Source organism: Polypterus senegalus, chromosome 15 (assembly GCF_016835505.1).
Source record: "Polypterus senegalus isolate Bchr_013 chromosome 15, ASM1683550v1, whole genome shotgun sequence".
Taxonomy (NCBI): domain Eukaryota; kingdom Metazoa; phylum Chordata; class Cladistia; order Polypteriformes; family Polypteridae; genus Polypterus; species Polypterus senegalus.
Genome location: NC_053168.1, coordinates 80,817,510 through 80,840,409, shown reverse-complemented (window position 1 = coordinate 80,840,409; position 22,900 = coordinate 80,817,510). Strand labels below are relative to the sequence as shown.

At 38.7% G+C, this 22,900-nt stretch overlaps 1 protein-coding gene across 1 annotated transcript in view; it reads left to right on the top strand.

The window, feature by feature from the left end:
- LOC120515662 (collagen alpha-1(XXVIII) chain-like) overlaps positions 1-22,900 on the top strand; it is a 179,248-nt gene that overhangs the window by 77,905 nt on the left and 78,443 nt on the right. Inside the window, exons 8-11 of the mRNA XM_039736875.1 lie at positions 1,138-1,164; positions 3,562-3,606; positions 3,737-3,781; positions 13,239-13,292. Of these exons, the coding sequence (XP_039592809.1) occupies positions 1,138-1,164; positions 3,562-3,606; positions 3,737-3,781; positions 13,239-13,292 (171 nt within the window). The remainder of the gene's footprint in view (positions 1-1,137; positions 1,165-3,561; positions 3,607-3,736; positions 3,782-13,238; positions 13,293-22,900) is intronic.

Here is a 22,900-nt window from a genome sequence, read left to right as displayed (position 1 = left end):
CCATCTATGATGAGAGTGTGTCCTTTACAGTATATTTAAGAGTTACAGAAAGCATCCCAAGTTGAGGTCAATGATTCCCTGCTACTGGTGAGAACTTTCTCTGCAACATTTGGTCTTCCATTACTGAGTGGTGTTGTTCGAATAAACCCAATGTATCATCTGAACAATGCATGAGCTACATTTTTATTAGAGTACAGAAAGCATTTGTGGGTTTATTTCACTGAGGTGAATTATTTTTCTTTATTTTGATTTTAAAGATATTGTTCTTTTTTAATGTTCTGGATATTTAAGCCAAGTGAATATGAAAAGGAAAAAGGGAAGTAACTGCTTCTCTTTAGCATTTGTTTGTTCACAAGTAACTATCAGTGCTTGAATACATTTAAGGGAGTGTACAGAAAAAAGTAAACTAAAAAGGTAAGGTAAGCATTTTGTCATCACTAGGGGGCATAACTGCACCCTCCAAGTGCTGAACAAAACCTCACAGACACAGTCCCAAATTCAGGTACGTATTCTTTATTAAAACATACCTTTCACAGGCTTTTATACCACAACAATACAGCATAGCAAAATAAATTCCTTCTCTTCTTTCTCCTTGGTTCCTGCGACTCGCCTGGATGTGATCGAGTGACTTCTTTTACCTATGACCAGGGAGTACTTCCAGTGCTACTTCCAGGACAAATTAAAGTCTCTGAAAGTCCCCACAGAACCCAACAGAATTGCCTCATGAGACTACAGGTCCCAGCATGCCCTGTGGGTATCATTGTGGGAATCCTACCATCTAACATATTGGGGGAGAAAATATTCAGCAATCCACAACTTCCCCAGTCCTTCCACTGCACTGGCCTCCCAGCTGGCCAAGAGACCCTGTTCAATCACAGTTGGGATGCCAGCCCATGTGTACGGTCTATTAAAATTTAAAGCTATGGGAAAAAATATAAATATGTGGTCTACTTACATGAATTTTGACCCTTTACACTGTTGGAATTTGAAATTAAAATGGGCAGTGAAACACAATTTTCTTTTCCCTCACAGTAATTTTTGTTTTAATTTATTCCAAACTAATTAAGGCTTTTTATTTCCTCTTATTTTTGCATTTTGCTAACTTTTCTTGCTTTTTTTTTTGTTCTTTTTGTACAGGGCCGACCTGGCTTTGATGGTGAAAAGGTAAGTTCATCATATCTGACACTGGTCGGTACTCAAGTAACAATTTCATCCTGGGTACATGTGATACGACTGCTGTGTATTTTATTATCTCAAATCGGTGGATTATTTTTTTTATTCAGTCATCCAAAAACAGATGAAAACAAAAGGTCTGAATAAAAATGAAGTAGATTGACATACACCATTAGTTTTTTCCAGTGTTAAGGAATGTATATGAGAAATGCTATGATGGGCAAATCGTAATATTCTATTTTCAGATATTCAATGTAGTTTTGTATATGTCATGGAAAGTTCTGTGCTAGTTGCTAGCAGAGACATGTGTTTTAATTTCTGAATGAAGGGAGTGTCTCATACAAAATAATTAATTGAAATTCTGGTGTCATTTTTTTTTTCTTATGATGTCTTAATAATATAGCAGCCAGAGGTTTCCATGGTTTCTTTAGCAGTGTTTCAAATTAAACTGTGCTGTGAATGCAAGCCATGGCTTAGAGCTAATTTCGAGATGAAAGTAATGAACAAATTGGTTATATTTTCAAATCACTCTAAATTAGGTAGATTAGCAAATACCTTATAATCAGCAAAATCTATAAAATTACCTGGATAAAATTCAAACGTGACCAAGTACAGTATTACGTGAATGAAATTTGGGAATGATGATATGGAAATTATTATACAGTGGGGAAGCTGGAGTTAGAAAGGTGCATCTTTATGAGTAGGACTTGAAAATCCCAGTGAACCTGTTTCTGTCCATGAACAGACTGCACATCAAACCAGTTAAAAAGACAATCCAGACGTAGAAGAACATTTGGAATACAAATCAAATCTTTATAATGCACTTATGAGGCCACACTTGGAGTGTGGTATGCAGCTCTTTGAGTCCCGTATAACAAGAAAGGTTTAGTTAGCTACCCCATATAAAAACGGGAGTAGCTACGGAAGAAGAAGAATAGCAAGAAAGGATTTGTACCTTTAGAAAAATTACTACAGGGTATCACACATCAGAAAATGAATCGCTTCAGGTTAAACAGATGGAGATTATGAGAGTTTATGACAGAAAACATATACATTTTTAAGCAGAATAAGTAAGGTGGATGATAGACATCCATCCATTTATCCATCACTTTACTTAACTACTTGTTTGGTTTGGTGTTATTGGAGGCCAATGCCTATCCCAGCAACATTGGTTTTCATTCAAAAAACAATCCTGGATGGGGTGACAGTCCATTCCAAGGAACACAAAAATACAGTCTGTCAAATTGGACCTAGCTAAAGTTTCCATTGAACCCAACCTGTGTGTCTTTGGAACATATGAGAGCAAAAGCCATTTGGAAACAATAAGAATGTGTAAACTCTACTTAGTCAATGACTGGGTATGAGAGGTAAATGCAAGACTTTGGATCTCTGAGCAAAAACCACAATATTCTGTGCTACCTGGATTTTAGCTGTTACCTCAAAATAAGTTCAACAAGGACTCAGGAAATCAATGATTTATTGTACAATTTGTAGAAATGCTGGAAAGAATCTCTTCCTGCAGGAAGTTGTTGATAAATTAAACAAAGTAACCTGTTGTCATCAAGTATTTTGTCTTTTCTTTAGATAGCTTTCTTCTATACAGTATTCTTTATTTTTTTTTCAGCTAGTCCATTTATCTGTCTTTTCCAAATGAACACCATGTAATCTTGTCAGACTGTTCTTTCTTTCTGGTCATCTCTCCATAAATCTTCCCTCAATCATATTGTTCATTAGACCATAAGTTCTCTCAGTACATGTCCAATCCACATTTTCTTCCTTTCTATTATTGATAGGTTGAACCCACTCTCTTGTCCTACTATACGTAGGACCTCTTCCTTTGTTTTTCCTTACACCTAGCCTACTAAGCTTCAAGAGCTACTAACTACATACTTTTGATAAAAAATTAATGAAAAACTACATTAGTAGTGTGGCGACATATGAGTGTGAGTTGTAGATGATACGAAATGAAGACATAATTGGTATAAACATAACCGAACTGACCTTGATTAGATATTATGTACAGAATTACGTATCTTGTCCAAAATGGAATATTCTTGTTAATCTATGAGAAGATTGACGAGTGTCTCCTGCCATTGCCCTCATTGCTCTATGTGTTGTGCTTTTTAATACTGTCACTCTATCACATAACTAAGTCCTCCAACAGTACAAATAGAAAGCTGCAAATCAAGATTGTATTGTATGTGCACAACTCATGTCATGTCTGTTCTTCATGTCTGATGTTCTTGATTGATACTCTGTTTACTTTCCTATGCCATTTAGTGATTCTGGTTTTGAAGGATACTCGCCCTTGTGTGTTTGCAACATTTTTATTGTCTGGAAATGTATGGAATTATTTCAAACCTATAATACTCCAATTATTATTCTTAGGGTGAAAGAGGTGAATGTGGAAGTCCTGGAATAAAAGGAGACAGAGTAAGCTGACAAACATTTTGGTTGCATATTTTCACATGTGTAAATTGTTGGCACTGAAATGTTGCTACTGTATGTACAGCACTGAGAGTACAATGTCTCTAATTATATAAAATTTGATTTTATTACCCAGGGACCAGTGGGGCCACATGGAATGAGGGGACCTAGAGGGCCACAGGTATTTGTCTCCTTTAATTCAAAAGCTACTTAGAATTGGAAATTATATATTGCTAGTCACACAGATGCAGGGAGTAGTGCAGCTATGTGTAACTGGAGTATTTCAAGTCAGAATTGTTTTTAAAATAAAGGTGTTCCGCAACAATCCTATATCTGGCTCTGAAGAATGGATTTCCGAAATGCATTGGCCCTAAAGATATAGTATAATTTCTGCTTTGTATTTCCTAAGTATGGATTGATGTGGAACACCTTATCTTTTTGAACTTTGAGTTCATGAATCTGCATTACGTTTTTTTCCAGAAATTATTTCCTATATATATACTATATATGGATCTATCCTGTTGATCCTTCAACTATCTTAATGTTTAATATCATTTATTGCATATTTTTGTTTTACTTCTTTATTGTTTTCTTTTGTTTTATTTTTAGTTTTTCTTATCTCACTGTTAATTGACTGACTTTGGTAAATGTTTTCAGGTAGTAATTACTGAGTACTTTTTGTAAATTTTTGAAGTGATTGTACAGTATGTAGTAATTATGATTATCCATCCATCCAATATCCAACCCGCTATATCCTAACTACATGTTCACAGGGGTCTGCTGGAGCCAATCCCAGCCAACACAGGGCGCAAGGCAGGAAACAAACCCCGGGCAGGGCGCCAGCCCACTGCAGAACTATGATTATATTTGTTTAAAATAATTCCTACCACTTTCAGTTTATAAGTATTTCAATTAGCCACATTCATGTATGTTCATTATTATATATCAAATATTGCCTACTTTTTAGTTCTAAGTAAGTGCCTTTCATTTAATTGTATCTCCAATAGGTTGTAGTTATTTTTATTTGTTTATTTTATTCTTTTATGATAATGGTATGTGCAATTTAATGACAAGTGGTTTCCTATTCCATTTGTATAGTGTATGGTGTACAAAGAAAACCAAAATTTGTACTTCAAAGGCAGCTCTTACTTATAAAAATGCAGCAGAAAGTGGAGAGTATGTAAAAAACAACCAAATAACTGAAACCTTATGTGCAGCCGCTGTAATGTTTGCCACTGTCAAATTTTGCATATGATTGGCAGTGGAGGAATATTTCAAAAATGAACTCTGCAGTTTCCTCTTCTAGGTTTTCACCTGGGCCTTTATTACTTTCCTTTACGGGGGGCTGTGTGATTTGGGTTAAGGAACATCAAGAAATGCAAACTCTACATCAACAAGTCAGGATTTCTTAAACTGTCTGAGAAAAGGCTTGCAGAATTTTCCTTTCAGGGTTAAGCACAACATAAAAATGTATGGTTTTTCACCAAAAGCATTAAGTCAATAGTATGCACGTGCGTTTTCCACCAAAAAGTGCTTTTAAATTAGCCATCAAGAGACAATATTTTGAAATGTACAGAAATGTAGCCATGACCCTGATCTGCACTCATGGAATGTGAAACAGGCTTAATGGTAATCCTGTCTATATACACATATGAAAGGCTGTGAATTGAAGCCTGAAGTTCATCTTGCTCGTCTATGCAGATCCTGAAAAACCAAATTAGGATTTCCCTACTTTGATGTATGGTAGAGGATCAGATTAATGCAGTATCCTGTTTATTTCCGTCATTTCTATTTGGTATGATTTTTTTCACTTATAATGAGTTTAAATACATGCAGATTTTTATAGCCACAGTTGGATTTATTTGGCATGAGTAATAAGAATAATAAAGTAATTATCTAAAAAAATGGCAACATTTAATGACAGATCCAGACAATATGAAGGTCACATGAATTCTAAAGAAATGTACAGACAATTCTCAGGAAGCCAGAATAGACTCCTGTTTAATCTGGCAGGCAGTGTATTTGGCATGAGTTGACTGTATGTTAAAATAATTTACAGCAAGGAAAGAGTTCTTTTAAAATGTTTGCTTGGTTTCTGACATTTCTCCATTATTTTCAGTGTGGTTTTAAGGTGTATTCCTTTCTTAGAATTGAATATTCAGGACTGGCACTTGTGTAAACTTGCTTTCCATAGCTCTTGGGGAGTTGTAATGTATTTTTTATAAGTACTGTACATTTAAAGAGGCCACATCACACTGCAAAGAATTTACCCTTCTACCCAACCATTACTTGAACTTGCTTATTCAAATACAGAGTCAAAGGGGAAAACACACAATACAAGAATCAGAAGTAATGCTGAGGCCGTAACATGATTTGTGTTTTGTCAGGCATCAGGATATTCTGTTTACAAAGCAAAAAGATCCAAATCTGCTGTTTTGGTATGTAGACATTGAGAGTAATGAAATGTCTGTCCTATCAAAACTGTGGTTAGTTTTTGAAAAAATGAAAATGGATTGGCATAAAGATGAAGGATAGATATTTTAGTTGCTCCTCTAGATTAATGTTCATAATGGCTGAGTAGTGTTCACCTAGTGTCAATGCTTGGTCTACATTGGTCAAGTAGAAATATAAAAAAAATGGATAATGTAGGAGAAAACTGTGCAGCAAAAGAAGAATGTCAGATCTCTTGAGCTGATGGGTGTTGTACTTGGACATTGGCCAACTAGGAATTTAGAAATGACATAAATCAGCACACCCATCATAATCCAGTGGAGCAGCTGAAGTTTCTGTCTCCACCCTTTCACAAGTGTACAATACAACTCAGAGTGACATTGGTAAATTATATAAAAATTATTTTTAGAAGATCTGTTGAAATTCATGTAATTTGAACATTATATTATCTTATATACACACAAAAAGACCAGACACCATTCCATCATACTCTTCTGCTTTGGGCTGAGCTGAAAACGAAAAACCAGTGTGCATCTACATTCTGGGTTAGCTGTGATTTGTCTAGAGATAAATGGCATGAAGACTTAAATACTAGTGTGAATAACCAATCTCTGGATAAACTGAGTTACTCAGACACCATATATCCTTAATGGTTGCCTACAGAGTAACCAACGGATCAGCACCCATATATATGGAGACACTTATTAGGTCCTATTCTTCTTCTCGACCACTCAGGTCTGCTGATGAAAGTCATCTGGTGATGCTACCTTTGCATGGTATCAAATCTCAATCCAGTCCATTGTCACAAGTAGCTTTCAGCTAGTGAAGCGAGCTGCCCACCTACATTCGAAATTTGAATATAGCGGGTCCATGGCTCAGAATAAAAGCCCAGTTTTTATTTTTTTATTATTTATTTATTTATTTTTTTATTAATTTTATTACAATCAATACATAGCAATCACATTTTTACAAAAAAAAAAAGAAAAAAAAAAGAATTATGCTAAGAACAGATCGATCCCCACCCTTGAGAGAGAGCAAGCCAAACGGTGTAAAATTTAAGGCTTTTAAAAAATACCTAAATCAACAAATTCTCTGTGCTTTATAAACTTATTTCAAAATATTACTGATTAGATCCTGCCATGTTTTGAAAAAAGTCTGCACAGATCCTCTAACTGAGTATTTGATTTTTTCCAATTTTAAATAATATAACACATCAGTTTCCCACTGACTTAAAAGAGGAGAGTTTGGGTTCTTCCAGTTTATCAGAATAAGTTTGCGTGCCAAAAGTGTAGTGAATGCAATCACAATTTGTTTGTCCCAGTTTTTAAATAAATAATTGCCGTACTTGCAGCTTAAAGAGGGGGCGTGGTAGTGTGGCCGGAGCGGTTCCCAGATGCTACGTGAGGCGGACATTTCCTCGCTTATGTGCACAAGTGAGGAATCGTCTGTATCCACAACACCTGAGCCACGTCCCCAGGATAAATAGAAGTGTGAGGCGGAAAGGGGAACGGTAAAAGAAAAGGAGAGGCAGAGAGCAGCATTGGGGGAAAGAGTGTATGAGCCAGCCAGCTGAGGAAGAGAAAGGTCAGTGCGGTCAGGGGTCCCAGATGGAGCGAGTGATTGACACTCGTGGACAGGATTATGCCAACTAAGTTAGAAGAGTGGGTACGATTAGGGACAAGTCCGCCCTATGGATCTGAGGAACGACTTTGTGCGAGAAGGAAGACGGGAGGACAACCGACCCCAAGCGGTCAGGCAGACACTGGTGGAGGCAGCCAGGACCGGGGCTGGTAGTATGAGGACCACGGTGGCTGACGTCTCGCCCGTTGAGCATAACTTGAAAGAGCTGGAGAGACTGGGAAGGAGCAGAGCTTGGCAGGTGTGACCCCAATGTTGCCAGCAGGATTTTAATCTCATTTTTAGCCTTGTTTTAAACGTCTGGGATTTTTACCTGTTTTTTATTGGATTATTTATTTAATAACGTTTGGATTGCAGTGCACTATTTATTTGGACAACATTTTGTTAGATTGTTTTAATAAAAGCACCTTTGCACCATCCCCTTGCTTCGTGATGTCTTCACTGTCCAGCTTATCCAGTTACATTACCGACAGTGTCGGGTTCGAGAGCTCCCCAGAAGCCAGATTAGGAGCTGGAGCAGAACCCACATTGTCACACACCCTCTATGTGTTTAAGAATTATTTGAAGATTCTCTTGTTTGGTGAAATCCTGTTCAATTCATATGAGCTGTAAAGTTTTGTAACTTAAGAATTGTAACTATTTTGTATTTTGCTCTTCACTTGTGGTGATCAATTTTGCAATGTTGTCCAGTCATACTAATTCTAGAGCACTCCACCAGACTGATGACTACTTGAATATGTTGACCTCTTTTGGAAGTTGCTTTAGATAAAAATGTCTCCTAAGCAAATAAAAGTAAATGTAAATGTGACTTGTGTACTCTAGGACTTAAAGTAGCTCTGTGCATTCAGTGGCCAGTTAGTATAGTGCGTTTGCAAGCCAAGAACAAACAAGCAGGTGTTCAGAGTTTTAAGGGTGAAATTACTTACTGTATTTGAAAAATCATAGAGATATCCAAGATAGCTGTTGAAATAAATGATTGTGCCCTTGTAACATAAGTGAACAGGAGAAATTTTAATGTCCTGGGAGGGTTATTCGACGCTTATTTCAGAGTTGATTGTAAGGTAGTATGGTGTGCAAAAACACTGCCGTTGTTGCCTGCTGCACAGAATTGTGGAAAGTTATAGTTGTCCTCTCCTCACTCAAGACAACTGAGGAATGATGTGTTTAGCCTTTGTTAAGGAATCAATGGTGGGAGTGGCAGTAGGCAGAGAGATGGGAAGGGCCAGCTTGGATTGCGGATCTTCTTGCAGACAGAACTATGATTTCCCTTTCCTCTTCTGCAATTCTTTCCTGTGGTACCAGTCCTGGTGTGCTCGATCAGATGACACTGTTTAGGAAAGATGTACTGCACCACCTAGTTATCTGGACTGAAATGCATGTCATTTATAAGTACAGGACGATGGATTTTACTTGTGTTTGTATTTTGTGAATTGCATTCATATATTGAGCAGAATTGCTTCATTTTAAGGAATATGTCACGCACTGCCTTTATTGTTTTTTAAATTGTTACATGGGTGCCAAAATCTCATTTGGTGGAATGGATAGATCTCTCCACAGCTGGATTAGTCAGCAATAGGTGCATGCATTTGCAACCAAGAAGATTCCATTTTGTGGCAGACATGGCAGGTAGCTGTCATATTATATTTATTATTACATACGTGGCTCCATGCATCCAGCTGTCTGTTTTTGAGCCTGCTTAGTCTAATTCAAGGCTGTGGAGGACAGTCATTACAGAGCATATGCTGAAACTTGTCATAATCTGTTTGGCCGACATCCCCTGTATTATTTTTATTTTTATTTTTTTTTCCCTCATTATGCCATTTTGCCACAATTGTTGCCATTTTCTACACGCTGACATACCATTGATTATTTTTTATTTTTGTGCCATACTATGCGATTTCCTTCATTTTGTGCAGTCTTGTCAAGGGTTCTGTCCTCTTGTTTACTGTTGTTATTATTGTTGCCTGTGACATTAGGTGATTACACAATATTGTCAAATTCTTTCTTTTTCTCCTCACAGCAGTCAAGTTAATTGCAAATAAAACTAATAGCGGCTTGTGATTTAAAATTTCAATTAAAAGTTTTGTGTGTAGTGTTGTTTTTTCATCTTTAGCATTTGTTATTTCGACTTTTAATTTTTAGGAACCTAGCTTGTTAATTAGCTATCCAGTGATTAACCTTTTTAACAATTCCTGATTTGCCTGGTCAATTTTTTTTTTACTTAATTTATTTATTTATTTTCCTTTGGGAGTTGGGTTTACTTTCTGGCCAAAACAAGTATGTTATTTGGGAGTTTCCAATTAAAGACAGTCTCTCATTAAAAAGCTTGTAATGGATGTCATACTTCATGACAGCAGTTGCTTTTCTTGTGTCTGAGCATTGTCAGGTTACATGACTAGAAGCCACACAGTACGTCAAATTAGATGACTGCATGAAAACTTTCTAGGACAGTTGCATATCTCCAAAGTACCTTGAGATTACTCTTTTTTTTCTGACAGCTAGTAACGTGCTGCTTGATTGAGCTGGTGCTCATGCAAAGGCTTAATGTATGCCAAGTTCAGCAGCAATCTTGAGCTTTTGTTTTTTATTTTGTTTGTGTTTCTTTGTTCCATTCTTTCATTATATGTAAAGCATGTGACATTGGACAGATGAGTCTTTTTTTGCCAGCTCCAAAACACCATCCATCCATCCAATATCCAACCTGCTGTATCCTAACTACAGGGTCACGGGGGTCTGCTGGAGCCAATCCCAGGACGCAAGGCAGGAAACAAACACTGGGCAGGGTGCCAGCCCACCGCAGGGCACGCACACGCCCACACTAGGGACAATTTAGAATCGCCAATGCACCTAACTTGCATGTCTTAGGACTGTGGGAGGAAACCGGAGCACCCAGAGGAAACCCACGCAGACACGGGGAGAACATGTAAACTCCACGCAGGGAGGACTCGGGAAGCAAACCCGGGTCTCCTAACTGCGAGGCAGCAGCGCTACCCACTGCGCCACCATGTCTCCCTCCAAAACACCTGTGTTCCTTATTCCTTGTTGCTGCATTATATGCATTGTACTTCTGGATGAGTTCTCATTGGCTGTCTGCTCTCATATGCACACAAGCCCACCCTTACAACTTAAGTCATAATTTGGCTCACTGGAGCATGCCGTCGCTGCATCTGACTTATGTAAGTAAAGTCGGTGACTGTAAATTGCTGGAAATATCATATATTGTGAAAGGCCCTTAATTTGACAAACGTGTTTCTAATGTGAAAGGAAAATGGGAGAACTCAGAGGAAAAAATACACCCTCATGGAAGTTCAACACAGTCAAATCCCAGGCTAGGATTTGAATCTAGAAATCTGGAGGTGTGGCCCCCTGCTGCCTTTCATTAGTTCCTTCTGCCTAACATACATTATACAGTAGGAGAAATTAAAACAAGACATTACAGTGCATCCGGAAAGTATTCACAGCGCATCACTTTTTCCACATTTTGTTATGTTACAGCCTTATTCCAAAATGGATTAAATTAATTTTTTTCTCAGAATTCTACACACAACACCCCATAATGACAACGTGAAAAAAGTTTACTTGAGGTTTTTGTAAATTTATTAAAAATAAAATACTGAGAAATCACATGTACATAAGTATTCACAGCCTTTGCTCAATACTTTGTCGATGCACCTTTGGCAGCAATTACAGCTTCAAGTCTTTTTGAATATGATGCCACAAGCTTGGCACACCTATCCTTGGCCAGATTCGCCCATTCCTCTTTGCAGCACCTCTTAAGCTCCATCAGGTTGGATGGGAAGCGTTGGTTGCACAGCCATTTTAAGATCTCTTCAGAGATGTTCAATTGGATTCAAGTCTGGGCTCTGGCTGGGCCACTCAAGGACATTCACAGAGTTGTCCTGAAGCCACTCCTTTGATATCTTGGCTGTGTGCTTAGGGTCGTTGTCCTGCTGAAAGATGAACCGTCGCCCCAGTCTGAGGTCAAGAGCGCTCTGGAGCAGATTTTCATCCAGGATGTCTCTGTACATTGCTGTAGTCATGTTTCCCTTTATCCTGACTAGTCTCCCAGTTCCTGCCGCTGAAAAACATCCCCACAGCATGATGCTGCCACCACCATGCTTCACTGTAGGGATGGTATTGGCCTGGTGATGAGCGGTGCCTGGTTTCCTCCAAACGTGACACCTGGCATTCACACCAGACAGTTCAATCTTTGTCTCATCAGACCAGAGAATTTTGTTTCTCATGGTCTGAGAGTCCTTCTGGTGCCTTTTGGCAAACTCCAGGTGGGCTGCCATGTGCCTTTTACTAAGGAGTTGCTTCCGTCTGGCCACTCTACCATACGGGCCTGATTGGTGGATTGCTGCAGAGATGGTTGTCCATTTGGAAGGTTCTCCTCTCTCCACAGAGGACCTCTGGAGCTCTGACAGAGTGACCATCGGGTTCTTGATCACCTCCCTGACTAAGGCCCTTCTTCCCCAATCGCTCAGTTTAGATGGCCGGCCAGCTCTAGGAAGAGTCCTGGTGGTTTTAAACTTCTTCCACTTACGGATGATGGAGGCCACTGTGCTCATTGGGACCTTCAAAGCAGCAGAAATTTTTCTGTAACCTTCCCCAGGTTTGTGCCTTGAGACAATCCTGTCTCTGAGGTCTACAGACAATTCCTTTGACTTCATGCTTGGTTTGTGCTCTGACATGAACTGTCAACTGTGGGACCTTATATAGACAGGTGTGTGACTTTCCAAATCCTGTCCAATCAACTGAATTTACCACAGGTGGACTCCAATTAAGCTGCAGAAACATCTCAAGGATGCTCGGGGGAAACAGGATGCACCTGAGCTCAATTTTGAGCTTCATGGCAAAGGCTGTGAATACTTATGTACATGTGCTTTCTCAGTTGTTTTATTTTTAATAAATTTGCAAAAATCTCAAGTAAACTTTTTTCACGTTGTCATTATGGGGTGTTGTGTGTAGAATTCTGAGGAAAAAATGAATTTAATCCATTTTGGAATAAGGCTGTAACATAACAAAATGTGGAAAAAGTGATGCACTGTGAATACTTTCCGGATGCACTGTATATAGTAGGAGAAATTAGAATACTAACATTTAAGTGCCAGGCTAAATTGAACTACTTGTGCCCTCATCTACTGCCTTAAATTTGAGCGAGATTTTCTTAAAGGCCTGACATTAGCAGCATTTTAACATAAGCTGTTGCGTCCAGTTAGAAATAAAGAACTTCTTGTCACTAAAGTTCATACTGTATTGAAAGTCGTAAGAAAAAAGGTGCTTTGGAGAAAATGGATAAGGGTGTCTTTTATATTTACAAGGTCCTCAACTGTAAAAGAATCTTCAGCCTGCTTTAAATCTTTCTGCTAATGAAAAGGGAGTTAAGGATTCTCATTTACTGGCAGGAGAGAAAAGCTTAGCAATTTTTTCTAATGAAAAAATGGGTTGGAGCAACAATGAAAGCAACAAAAAGAGCAACTTGCTTAGGATGCTTTGCCATTTGTAGAAATATAATAGACTTTCTGTTTTATGTAATTGCATTCTAGGGCTTAACTGGACCGATAGGTGACGCAGGACCTGAAGGAACGCCTGGTCCAAAGGTAAGAATAATTCTGTTTTATACACTTTATCCTTCACTCATGCACTGACTCTTCGGTAGCATAACACTTCAGATTGCATTCTATGGTTTATTTCTAGATGTGGCTCTCTATCCTCTGTTATGGCTGTGCTCATTATTGGAAGGATATCGCCAGATATCCAGGATTTTGACATTGGCCTAAAACTAGTTTATTCTAAAACAGATATTTTTTTCTTATGTTAACTGATCTATCCAGGCATTTCCTGAACCCAATTAATGCAGGTATAGGGAAGCAGCTGTAGAGGGAGCAAAAGTGATTTGGGTTGGAGATGGTGGCACTGACCAGAAAGCAGGAGAAAGAGCTGGAGGTAGCAGAGTTCAAGATGCTAAGATTTACGTTGGATTTGACTAGGATGGACAGGATTAGAAATGAGTACATTAGAGGGTCAGCTCAAGTTGGTCAGTTGGGAGACAAAGTCAGAGAGTCACGATTGCTTTGGTTTGGACATGTGCAGAGGAGAGATACTGGGTATATTGGGAGAAGGAGGCTAAGGATAGAGCTGCCAGGCAAGAGAAAAAGAGGAAGGCCTAAGAGAAGGTTTATGGATGTGGTGAGAGAGGACATGTAGGTGGTGGGTGTGACAGAGCAAGATGTAGAGGATAGGAAGATTTGGAAGACGATGATCCGCTGTGGCAACCTCTAATGGGAGCAGCTGAAAGAAGAAGAAGATAAAATACTCCATCATGCAGCACCTGTCCTTTCCAGGTCTTTTTCTTGCCTTGTGCCCAGTGTTGCAGGGATGAGCGCTCATCCCCTGCTACACTGAATTGGTTTAAGTGGGCTTTGAGAATAAGTGATTAAACAATATCATGCATTGATACTTTTAAAGAATATTAGAAATTTAGTATAAGAGAGAAATCACCTAATCTGCTAATCTCAGTTGGTCCATTGATGTGACATCGTGCTTTAATGCATAAAGACAAAACAACAAATACATTTTCACATGTTACTGAGAACATCTTTCCAGTTCTAAAAATGTTATTGTTGCATTCACAACCTGAAACAGGTTCATAAATCAAGCACCAAAACAGAAGTGTATCACAGAATTAAAGGTGCATAAATTAAGTACATAAATCAAATGCACAGAACCTCTTTGTGAAATCGTTGTAAATACGGAAATCTCGTGCAGTGTTTTATGACTTCCTGACACATGCTAATGTCAAGAGAGCTTTTTTTTTTTTGAACTTGACACTACTAGCAGAGTAGGAAATATGTTCATGTTTGACAAGCTCAAATAGTACAATAAACTGTGGATTTAAGATCTGAAATGGAAAAATGGGTACACATTTAGGTCTCCCAATTGCAAATGGAGGAATTTGAAAGACCTGACAGGAGAAAATATGTTTGTACATGTTGTACTTTCTGGTAACTTATCTCATTTCTAGATAAATTCATTTAACGATTTTAGATTAATTCAACTTTATAACTACTACTATAATGTAAGACAAAAGTATTTTTCTGTTGTTCTGTAATATTGCTCATATTTATTTTTTTATAGTAAAAACTTTGTAAGTGTGCCAAGTAAAATTACAATTCCTAATCTTATGCACGTCTTTTGCTGGCTTCAGGCAGGCATACATTTGAAAGGAACTGTTTAGGTAGAGCAACAGGGAATGCTTTGTTGAAAGGAGTACAGTTGCTAGCTGAATGTCAAACTGTATTAATAATGTCTGAAATTGCTAGACTGGAAAATATTCTTTAGCAGCAGATATTTGGAAGACAAAGACAAAGAATGAGAAATTATGTTTTACCAGAGCTACAGTCAAATATCACTGTTGTGAATTGTGTTACATACTCTTATCAGGTGCAGTAGGAGAGGCACTCACAGGAATTCCTCCTCAGAAATTCCAACAGCACTCTAGAAAGTTCCAAGTACCCCGGATCAGAGTAGCTTTAGGAAATGTTAAAAATGACACAAAATAATTCTCATATGTAAAACTTTTGTTAGAAAACAGAAAATAGTTTTAAAACCTAAATAGCATTTATAACTTCTGATGAAGCAGTGTAAACAATATCCTTGTATTGAGTTTTAACATTAATTAAAAATATTTGCACAAAAATATATAATTTGTATTATATATTTATAAAAATCAATCAATTCGTTCATTTTGAATTAAATCTTGACTCCAAAATTTTTCCGAAGCTTAAATGTAATTCAATTATGTTTTTGAAGATCTTTACTTTGGGTGAAATAGGAGTATTTTCCCTGTTTTCTTGAAGAAGTTGTTTACTGTAAAAATCTTCCTAAAAAAACTCCAACCATTATGAGGTGCATGTTTTGACACATCAACATTCTTCTTTTTTTCATCACAACTATAATATAAGAAAAAGTCTAGATGTGTGGGACATCATGAATATGTTAACCTAAAATTCTTGAACAAAGCATAAGGAGCTAACTGTGGAGCTTCTTCTGGATGGTGTTAGGGCAGAGCTTTTTATTCTGTCACAGCTAAGGCTCTCCTCAGTTATTACAATATTTCATCCATTTATTGGAATTATTTTTGAACTATTATTTATAGGCATTATTATTAAATGATTATAAAGGAGACTTTCTTGTTGGGCCATTATGTTTGTTGTCGTTTACACCATTTTGCTTGTTTCCCCTATGGATGCTGCCATATTGGTGTTAGTATCAGTACCATTGCTGGTAATGTGACCTTACAAAAGTGCAAGTCTATGTTTTACCCGAGGGGGGCAAAGAGGACCAGGAGATGAAACATAGTCAAAACCAGAGACACGTCAAAACCTTAATGATGACACGTTTTTGCACCAAAGCTTAATCACTAGCCAGAAATCAAAGTCAGAAACAAAACACTAAGTTTTCAATTCAAGAGATAAATATGCAGTCTGCTAGTGATGTTATCCAAATCAAGGATACAGAATGAATATTTAAGCTGGATTGAAGGGTACGTACCGAAGACACAGGACACAGTGACGTTTTAAACAATTTTCTGTGGTGACCAGCAGCAGCTTGCCAGTAACAAGTATCATAACATGGTGACACCCAATTGTAAAACAAACTAATGTTGTGGCACCATGATTTAATACATCATTATATTCAGGAAATATTATAATGCAAGGAAACTACACAGAAAAGTTCTAAAGAAAAAGCAGCCCATATTGCTATGTTTATTTTTGTTTAAAAAGTTTACTTTAAGAGAAAATAATTCTCAAAGTGAAAAAAATATAACTGTCTGACCTTAAGTGATGCCCATCATGCCCGCAGCCTTGGTATCACCCATTTCCTGTGACATCAATAGTCATGAAGCCAATATAGGCTAGTGTAATGAAGACACCAAACAACAAAATGGTGCATAAGTGTTTGGTGCAGTTTCATTCCATCAAAGCAGAGTCCAAATAAATAGGACAGTAAATAAATAAATAATCTAATAAAAACAAGTACTCATGTGGGAGATAAAATTAGCCAATAAATAAATAAATACATTTGAAATGATTAAAATCAAGATTGAAACCACAGATTTAAAATCAGTTGTTTTTCTTTCCATTCTCAAGCGAACCTCAATGTTTCTCTCTGCCTTTATCTATCTTGTCTCTCCCACCCCCCTTTGGGCTGAGACACTAGTAAGTGCAGTCAACCATTAAATGGCTTTCGTTCCAGCCAACTCAGTTGGTCACTGTTGGGACACCCAAAGCCTGGCTCTATCATCCCACCACCATCTCTTGGCATTTGCAGAGCAATCCACAAAGCCATCAACTGCTCCTATTCTGTCAACTGCTGAACAGGAGAGGCCCGTTCTTGGAGAACCATTCCTCTTGCTCACTGTGGGGCCTCTCGACCACCTAGCCTCCTGTCCACTGCACTGGCTCACTCTTACAATCCACCTACCTTTGTTTCCCATCAATCATCACAACAGATTTTCTCTTTTCATTTCTTAGTCCTTTCTTCTTTCCTATCCTCCACTTCTTTTTTCACCCCATACCTGAGCTGTACTAATTTTATTTTAAAAATCCTCAGATTCCACGAACTGCAAAGGTTGGGAATATACTTAACTTTAGGTGATGCATGAGCTTGAGGATGCTGCTGTTATGCAGTTTTGTCTGTCTGAATGTCTGAAGTTTTGTGCATACTTTAAGTAAATCTGGTGGATTCCACCAGGTGTCAGTGTGAGCAGTCATCACGGGGAGAAAATAGCATCAGTTTTCGTTGTGCTGTGAGTTGAGGGAAGAAAGATATTAAACATAATAAGTATTTGCATTCTGATGCTCTTGCAAAGGTGCAAAAAATAAATAAAGACGGCAACAATGACACAGAATTTCAAGACAGTATGTGATACCTTTAAATGTATTGCGTCATTACGATGGGGGATGCAATGCTTGTATTGCCTATGTGGGAAATGGGTGAAGAAAAGGGCCGTGAAGATATTTGCATGTCAGCATTTAAGTTTTATGATTTGCTTCACCGCATGAAACCAGTCATCAAACATCGAAGCACGCAGATTGATGCTGTCAGAACTGCAAGCCTGCTGTCACATGTTGATAATATACAATGATGCTTGCACACACACACGCCACAGATGCTGCACGTTAATTTTTGAGAATGTGCTCAGGTGACGTGTCAAAAGAATGCCGGGAATGCGTGGCAGCCATGATTCATGCGCGTATGCATTCTGACCGTGAAGTAAAAACCAGCCCTAATTTGTTTCATTGCATCTCATTGCATTGGCATTATAAACGACTAGCCGACGCCCACCTTAGCATACAGCAGTGTAAGAATAGGAATGGAAAACTGTGAGGAAGGAATTCAGAAATCAAGAAGAAATAAATACTTCTTGAAAGACACAGTGTGCGTGTAGAATTTCTGGCCAAGTAGGATTACATGTGAAAGTGATAAATAAATCAGACTTTCTGAATTTACGTACTATGGCCATGGCTTCCTGATAGTTTTGTTGCATGTATCTTGGACTTCCTGGATATGTGGACGGTAATATGATAATTTTGCCTACACGTAAGTTGTTATTTTCAGCGTTTGCTTGCAGTACGTCTGTATTCAAACATTGTATTGTTCCATGCACAGATCTTGTTGATGTAATCTGAGATAGTTGAGACGCGCACCCTCTGTTTTAACATACGCATCTATGATGTACTTTTGGGATAATTTGCCGCTGGAGTGCAAAATACTAAATGTATTCCTCATTACTAATCTGTACGCGTAAAATTGGCATTGAGTAAGCCTTATTGGCTTGGAGGTTCTTTTATCGGGAACATGTTGTAAATCTTTGTGCCAGCCAATGTCTCCGTAAGGGAATAAAAGTGGGTAAACCATAGGATCGCAATTTATATTGAGTGTGGAAATCTGTTTACAGGAGTTGCGTATGGGATAAATGCAAATGTCCCTTTCAGCAGGCGTTTCGCCATCTTCTCCGACTAAAATCGCTGCAATGTCGGGGCATTGTATCATCGTAAATCCTGCCTAGGGTTTTCCTTGAAAACCATTCGTACAGATGCTGTTGGATTGGACTGAGCGATTTCATGCATGTGTTTGTATGATTTAGCAAAGGGGTTGATGGTTCTGAGCATGGAATCTAGCTGGAGAAGCACATTTTCACTGCATGCAGAGTTTGCTTTATTTTGTAAGTGTACTGCAGTAGCTTGCGCTATGTCAAAAACATATAACTGTCCATATCCTGGAGAGTTAGAAGTGTTAGAGTATAGTGGAGAGATTTGGTGATAAATTTGCCCGTGTATTTTAAAACAGTATGGTCCGTGGCCAGAAGGTTGAGTTATCTATGCACCCATGGAAGCAAACGCTAGAGAAGAGTTGTTTTCTCAAATGTTTTCACAATAATTTTTAGCTTCTAATGTTTGCTGTGTAAGAAGCTGTTGTAAAAACACAGGTGGCTCCCGCAAGGGAGGTAAAGCTACTTTACTGTTGTGGCAGCACTTCGAGTTCTTGTTGGATGTATTACGCTCAGCAGGCCAGTATATAGTGCATGACATCGAAGACAACGAATAGGAATCGAGAAATGCCGTGTTGGCTGCGTGTGTTCGGGACCGGTTTTGAAGTGGAAGCAGGACGAACCAGAAGAGAAATACTGTATATATAAGAGATGGCACACACTTGTTATTAACTTATTGTTAGAGATAGTGAAGTATGTCTACCAACTTTTACCTATTCTTTTTGACTCTTTGTTGCCCACACCTGAATAGAAAGCCCAGCATTTCCTGATCTTTATCTTAATTAAAATTCTTACATGTTATTTTTGATTTGCTGTTTATAGCTCAGGCATAATACCAGTAAACATCAGTGGTGAACCCTGCATTTCACACCTAGGCCTTTAGTAGTGCTCCATCTGAATCAACCCGCCCCTCAAAAACTAATTTATGGTTATAAAAACCATCTTAATTTGCAGAAACACAGTATAAAGATCCGTTGCATCGCAGATAGATAACTCCTGTAGCCACAATAAATGCCTTTATTGAATAGACAAACCAGGGGTGAACAAGTTGCTTTCTACTGCAGCTACAGCCGCGACACACATTAAAACATCAATAATAACTCATAAACTTGCAATATTATTTAGGAAAATCGCAACATTTTACTCACCAAGAATTTGGATTATTTGTAAACAAAATCCATCCTCCTCTCTTTCCTCAAAAACAGTTCAATTACTCTGTCGTACAGATTATCTGTGTGCTTCAGTTCCATCACGAAGTCCCTTTCTTTCGCCATCGAAGCTAATGCTGAAAGTCGAACCTGCCCTGTCGTATTTCTGGCATACGTTTTAATTCGCTTTAGGGCTGAAAATGTCCGCTCGACAGAAGCAGTGGACACGGGAATGGTCACCGCCAAACATACCAATGTGTACAGCTGCCCCATGCTCTCATTCAGATTTTTGTGATGAAGGAAGTCAAGGAGATCAGTGGGAGATTTTCCTGCAAAATCATCCATAGCATACATTACAGTCAGTTCTGTTTTTAGCCGAGACAAATCAAAAAGTGCTCCGTGGCTCTGTGTTAAACTGGAGAAGGCTGCATGCGGGAAATTTTTCTTGCATTCCCAAAACTTCTGGGGGTCGAGGAGCGTGACAAACATCAGTTTTTCGTGGTCTTGAAATCTGGTCTGTGTCTGGCCAATAATATTGTCCACAATCCTGCCATGGAGTTGGCGGTAGTGCGCGCGAGGATCTTACGCTTGACCTCTAAGTGCGCTCAGAGTGCCTGCGGTGCGTTTTGAAAATAGCTATTACACCATCCTATCCAATCAATGGGTCTGAATACGGTGACGTTGTTGTACGCCTGCTAGAGGGCGCTAGTGACACCAACTCAAAATCTGATTGGTTGAAGCAACAGATTAATCATCATTTATTTTATGTTAGAGGGCATGCAGAACGGATTGTGAAGGCCTCCGGGCAGACTTCTTTGACTTTGACCCTGCCTGGCAACAAATGATGGCTGAAATGTGATTGGTTAAATCCTTTAATACGAAAATACATGTCTGGAAGCAGCACAACCTTCGGAAAAGCTATGAAAGGAAGCGAACAGACTATTTGGAATTATTTAATAAGTATTCATGGACAAAATATAATTAACATCAGTTTGTGATTCAGATATTTTTTTAGGCCAGCGGAGAAGGCCTTGCAGGCTTCGCAGTGGAGAAGTAGTGTGCTAAAGAAGTTTTGAAAACATTTTAAAAATAACGTAACATGATTGTCAATGTAATTGTTTTGTCACTGTTATGAGTGTTGCTGTCATCAAGGATTTGATTATCATTATTTCTTTCAATCAGGTTTGTATTTGGAGGATGTGTTGTGTTCAAATTATATTGCATGTTTGTCAACCGTTGTAAAGATAACTTTCCCAGTCCTGCAAAGTCAGTTCATGTGAGCCGCTCAGAGTACATGCATCGAAGCTTCTCAGCTGTGCTTGTGCTATCTCGTGCGATCTTGCGATGTCCACGGCTTTATTTAATGTTAGCTCAGACCTGGCACTTAAAAGTTTCTGTCACACTTTTGCTGAGTTTGTGCCAAACACTATTCTATCCCTGACCATCTCATCTTCGTTTGCATAAGCACAGTCCTTCACCAGCAATTTTAACTCCGTTACAGCAATTTTAACTCTGTTAAAAAGTGATCAAAAGTCTCATTTATACCCTGCGTCTTCTCATTAAACTTGTATCTCGCGAATATCATATTCGTCGTAGGCATGAAAAACCCCAGCGGCAGCCTGTCTATGAACTTAATTTAAACTTTAGGTTTACACCGTGCTTTGTTCCCGCAGTAGCTGCACTTATGAATATGCTTGTATGCGTCACTCACTTCATATTCTTTTGCTGCCTTCTCAATTGTGTAATGCGTTTTTTGAACAGGTTTCATTCATCGAATGTGATCACTACCCAAATCAGTACTCATGAATCTAAGCTGTTTAACAGACATTCCCGGTATTAAGTTGTGGATTTTCCTGTGAATATGCGTGTCTATAAACGTAATTTAAACTTAAGCTTTACACCTTGCTTTCCTATTGATATGTGTACAAAGGCTTGTTCAGCGTCAGAGGGTTTCCGCAGTAGCTGCACTTATGAATATGCTAAGCACAGTCCTTCACCCGCGAATATTTAGCGGCGGCAGTGTGTCTCCCTGACCATCTCATCTTTGTTTGCATAAGCTTTTGAACAGGTTTCATTCATCGAAGTGATCACTACCCAAATTGGTACTCGTTAATCTAAGATGTTTAACAGGCATTCCCAGTATTAAGTTGTGGATTTGCCTGCGAATATTTAATGGCAGCGTGTCTATGAACGTAATTTAAACTTAAGCTTTACACCTTGCTTTCTTATTGATATGTATACAAAGGCTTGTTCAGCGTCAGAGGGTTTCCGCAGTAGCTGCACTTATGAATACGCAGTGAATTCATAATATGAACAGTCCTTCACCCGAATATTTAGCGGCAGCGTGTCTCCCTGACCATCTCATCTTCGTTTGCATAAGCACAGTCCTTCACCCGTGAATATTTACCTTATATGGGCAGGCAAACAATTACGTGGGAGGCGTGATGATGCGGGACGCAACTCCGCCTCACACGGCGACCGAGCTGCAGGCTATGGCCGTATATATGGACGTAAGTAGGTTCCAGTTATGACCATTACGCATAGAATTTTGAAATGAAACCTGACTAACTTTTGTAAGTAAGCTGTAAGGAATGAGCCTGACAAATTTCAGCCTTCCACCTACACAGGAAGTTGGAGAACTAGTGATGAGTGAGTGAGTGAGTGAGTGAGTGAGGGCTTTGCCTTTTATTAGTGTAGAAGATATAAACGTCTACGCATGGAAGTGTATGTTTCTGTCCAGTCCGGAAGTGAGAGGTGGAGTCAGGGTAAGGGCGCCACCACCAAGGAAACAGAAAACTTGCTTAGCCACTAATAACACAAGCAAGGTCAGCACATCAGCAAAACAAAACCTCCAAAGAAGGGCAAAGTTGCTTAGCCACTAACATCATCTGCAAAACGGTATCCCTTTTACTTTTCCTTCCAATGCTAATACATAAGCGATGCGAGCACATCTGCAAACCGAATCCTCTTAGGAGAGAGAGTGATGCCCAGAGTAGTTCCTTTC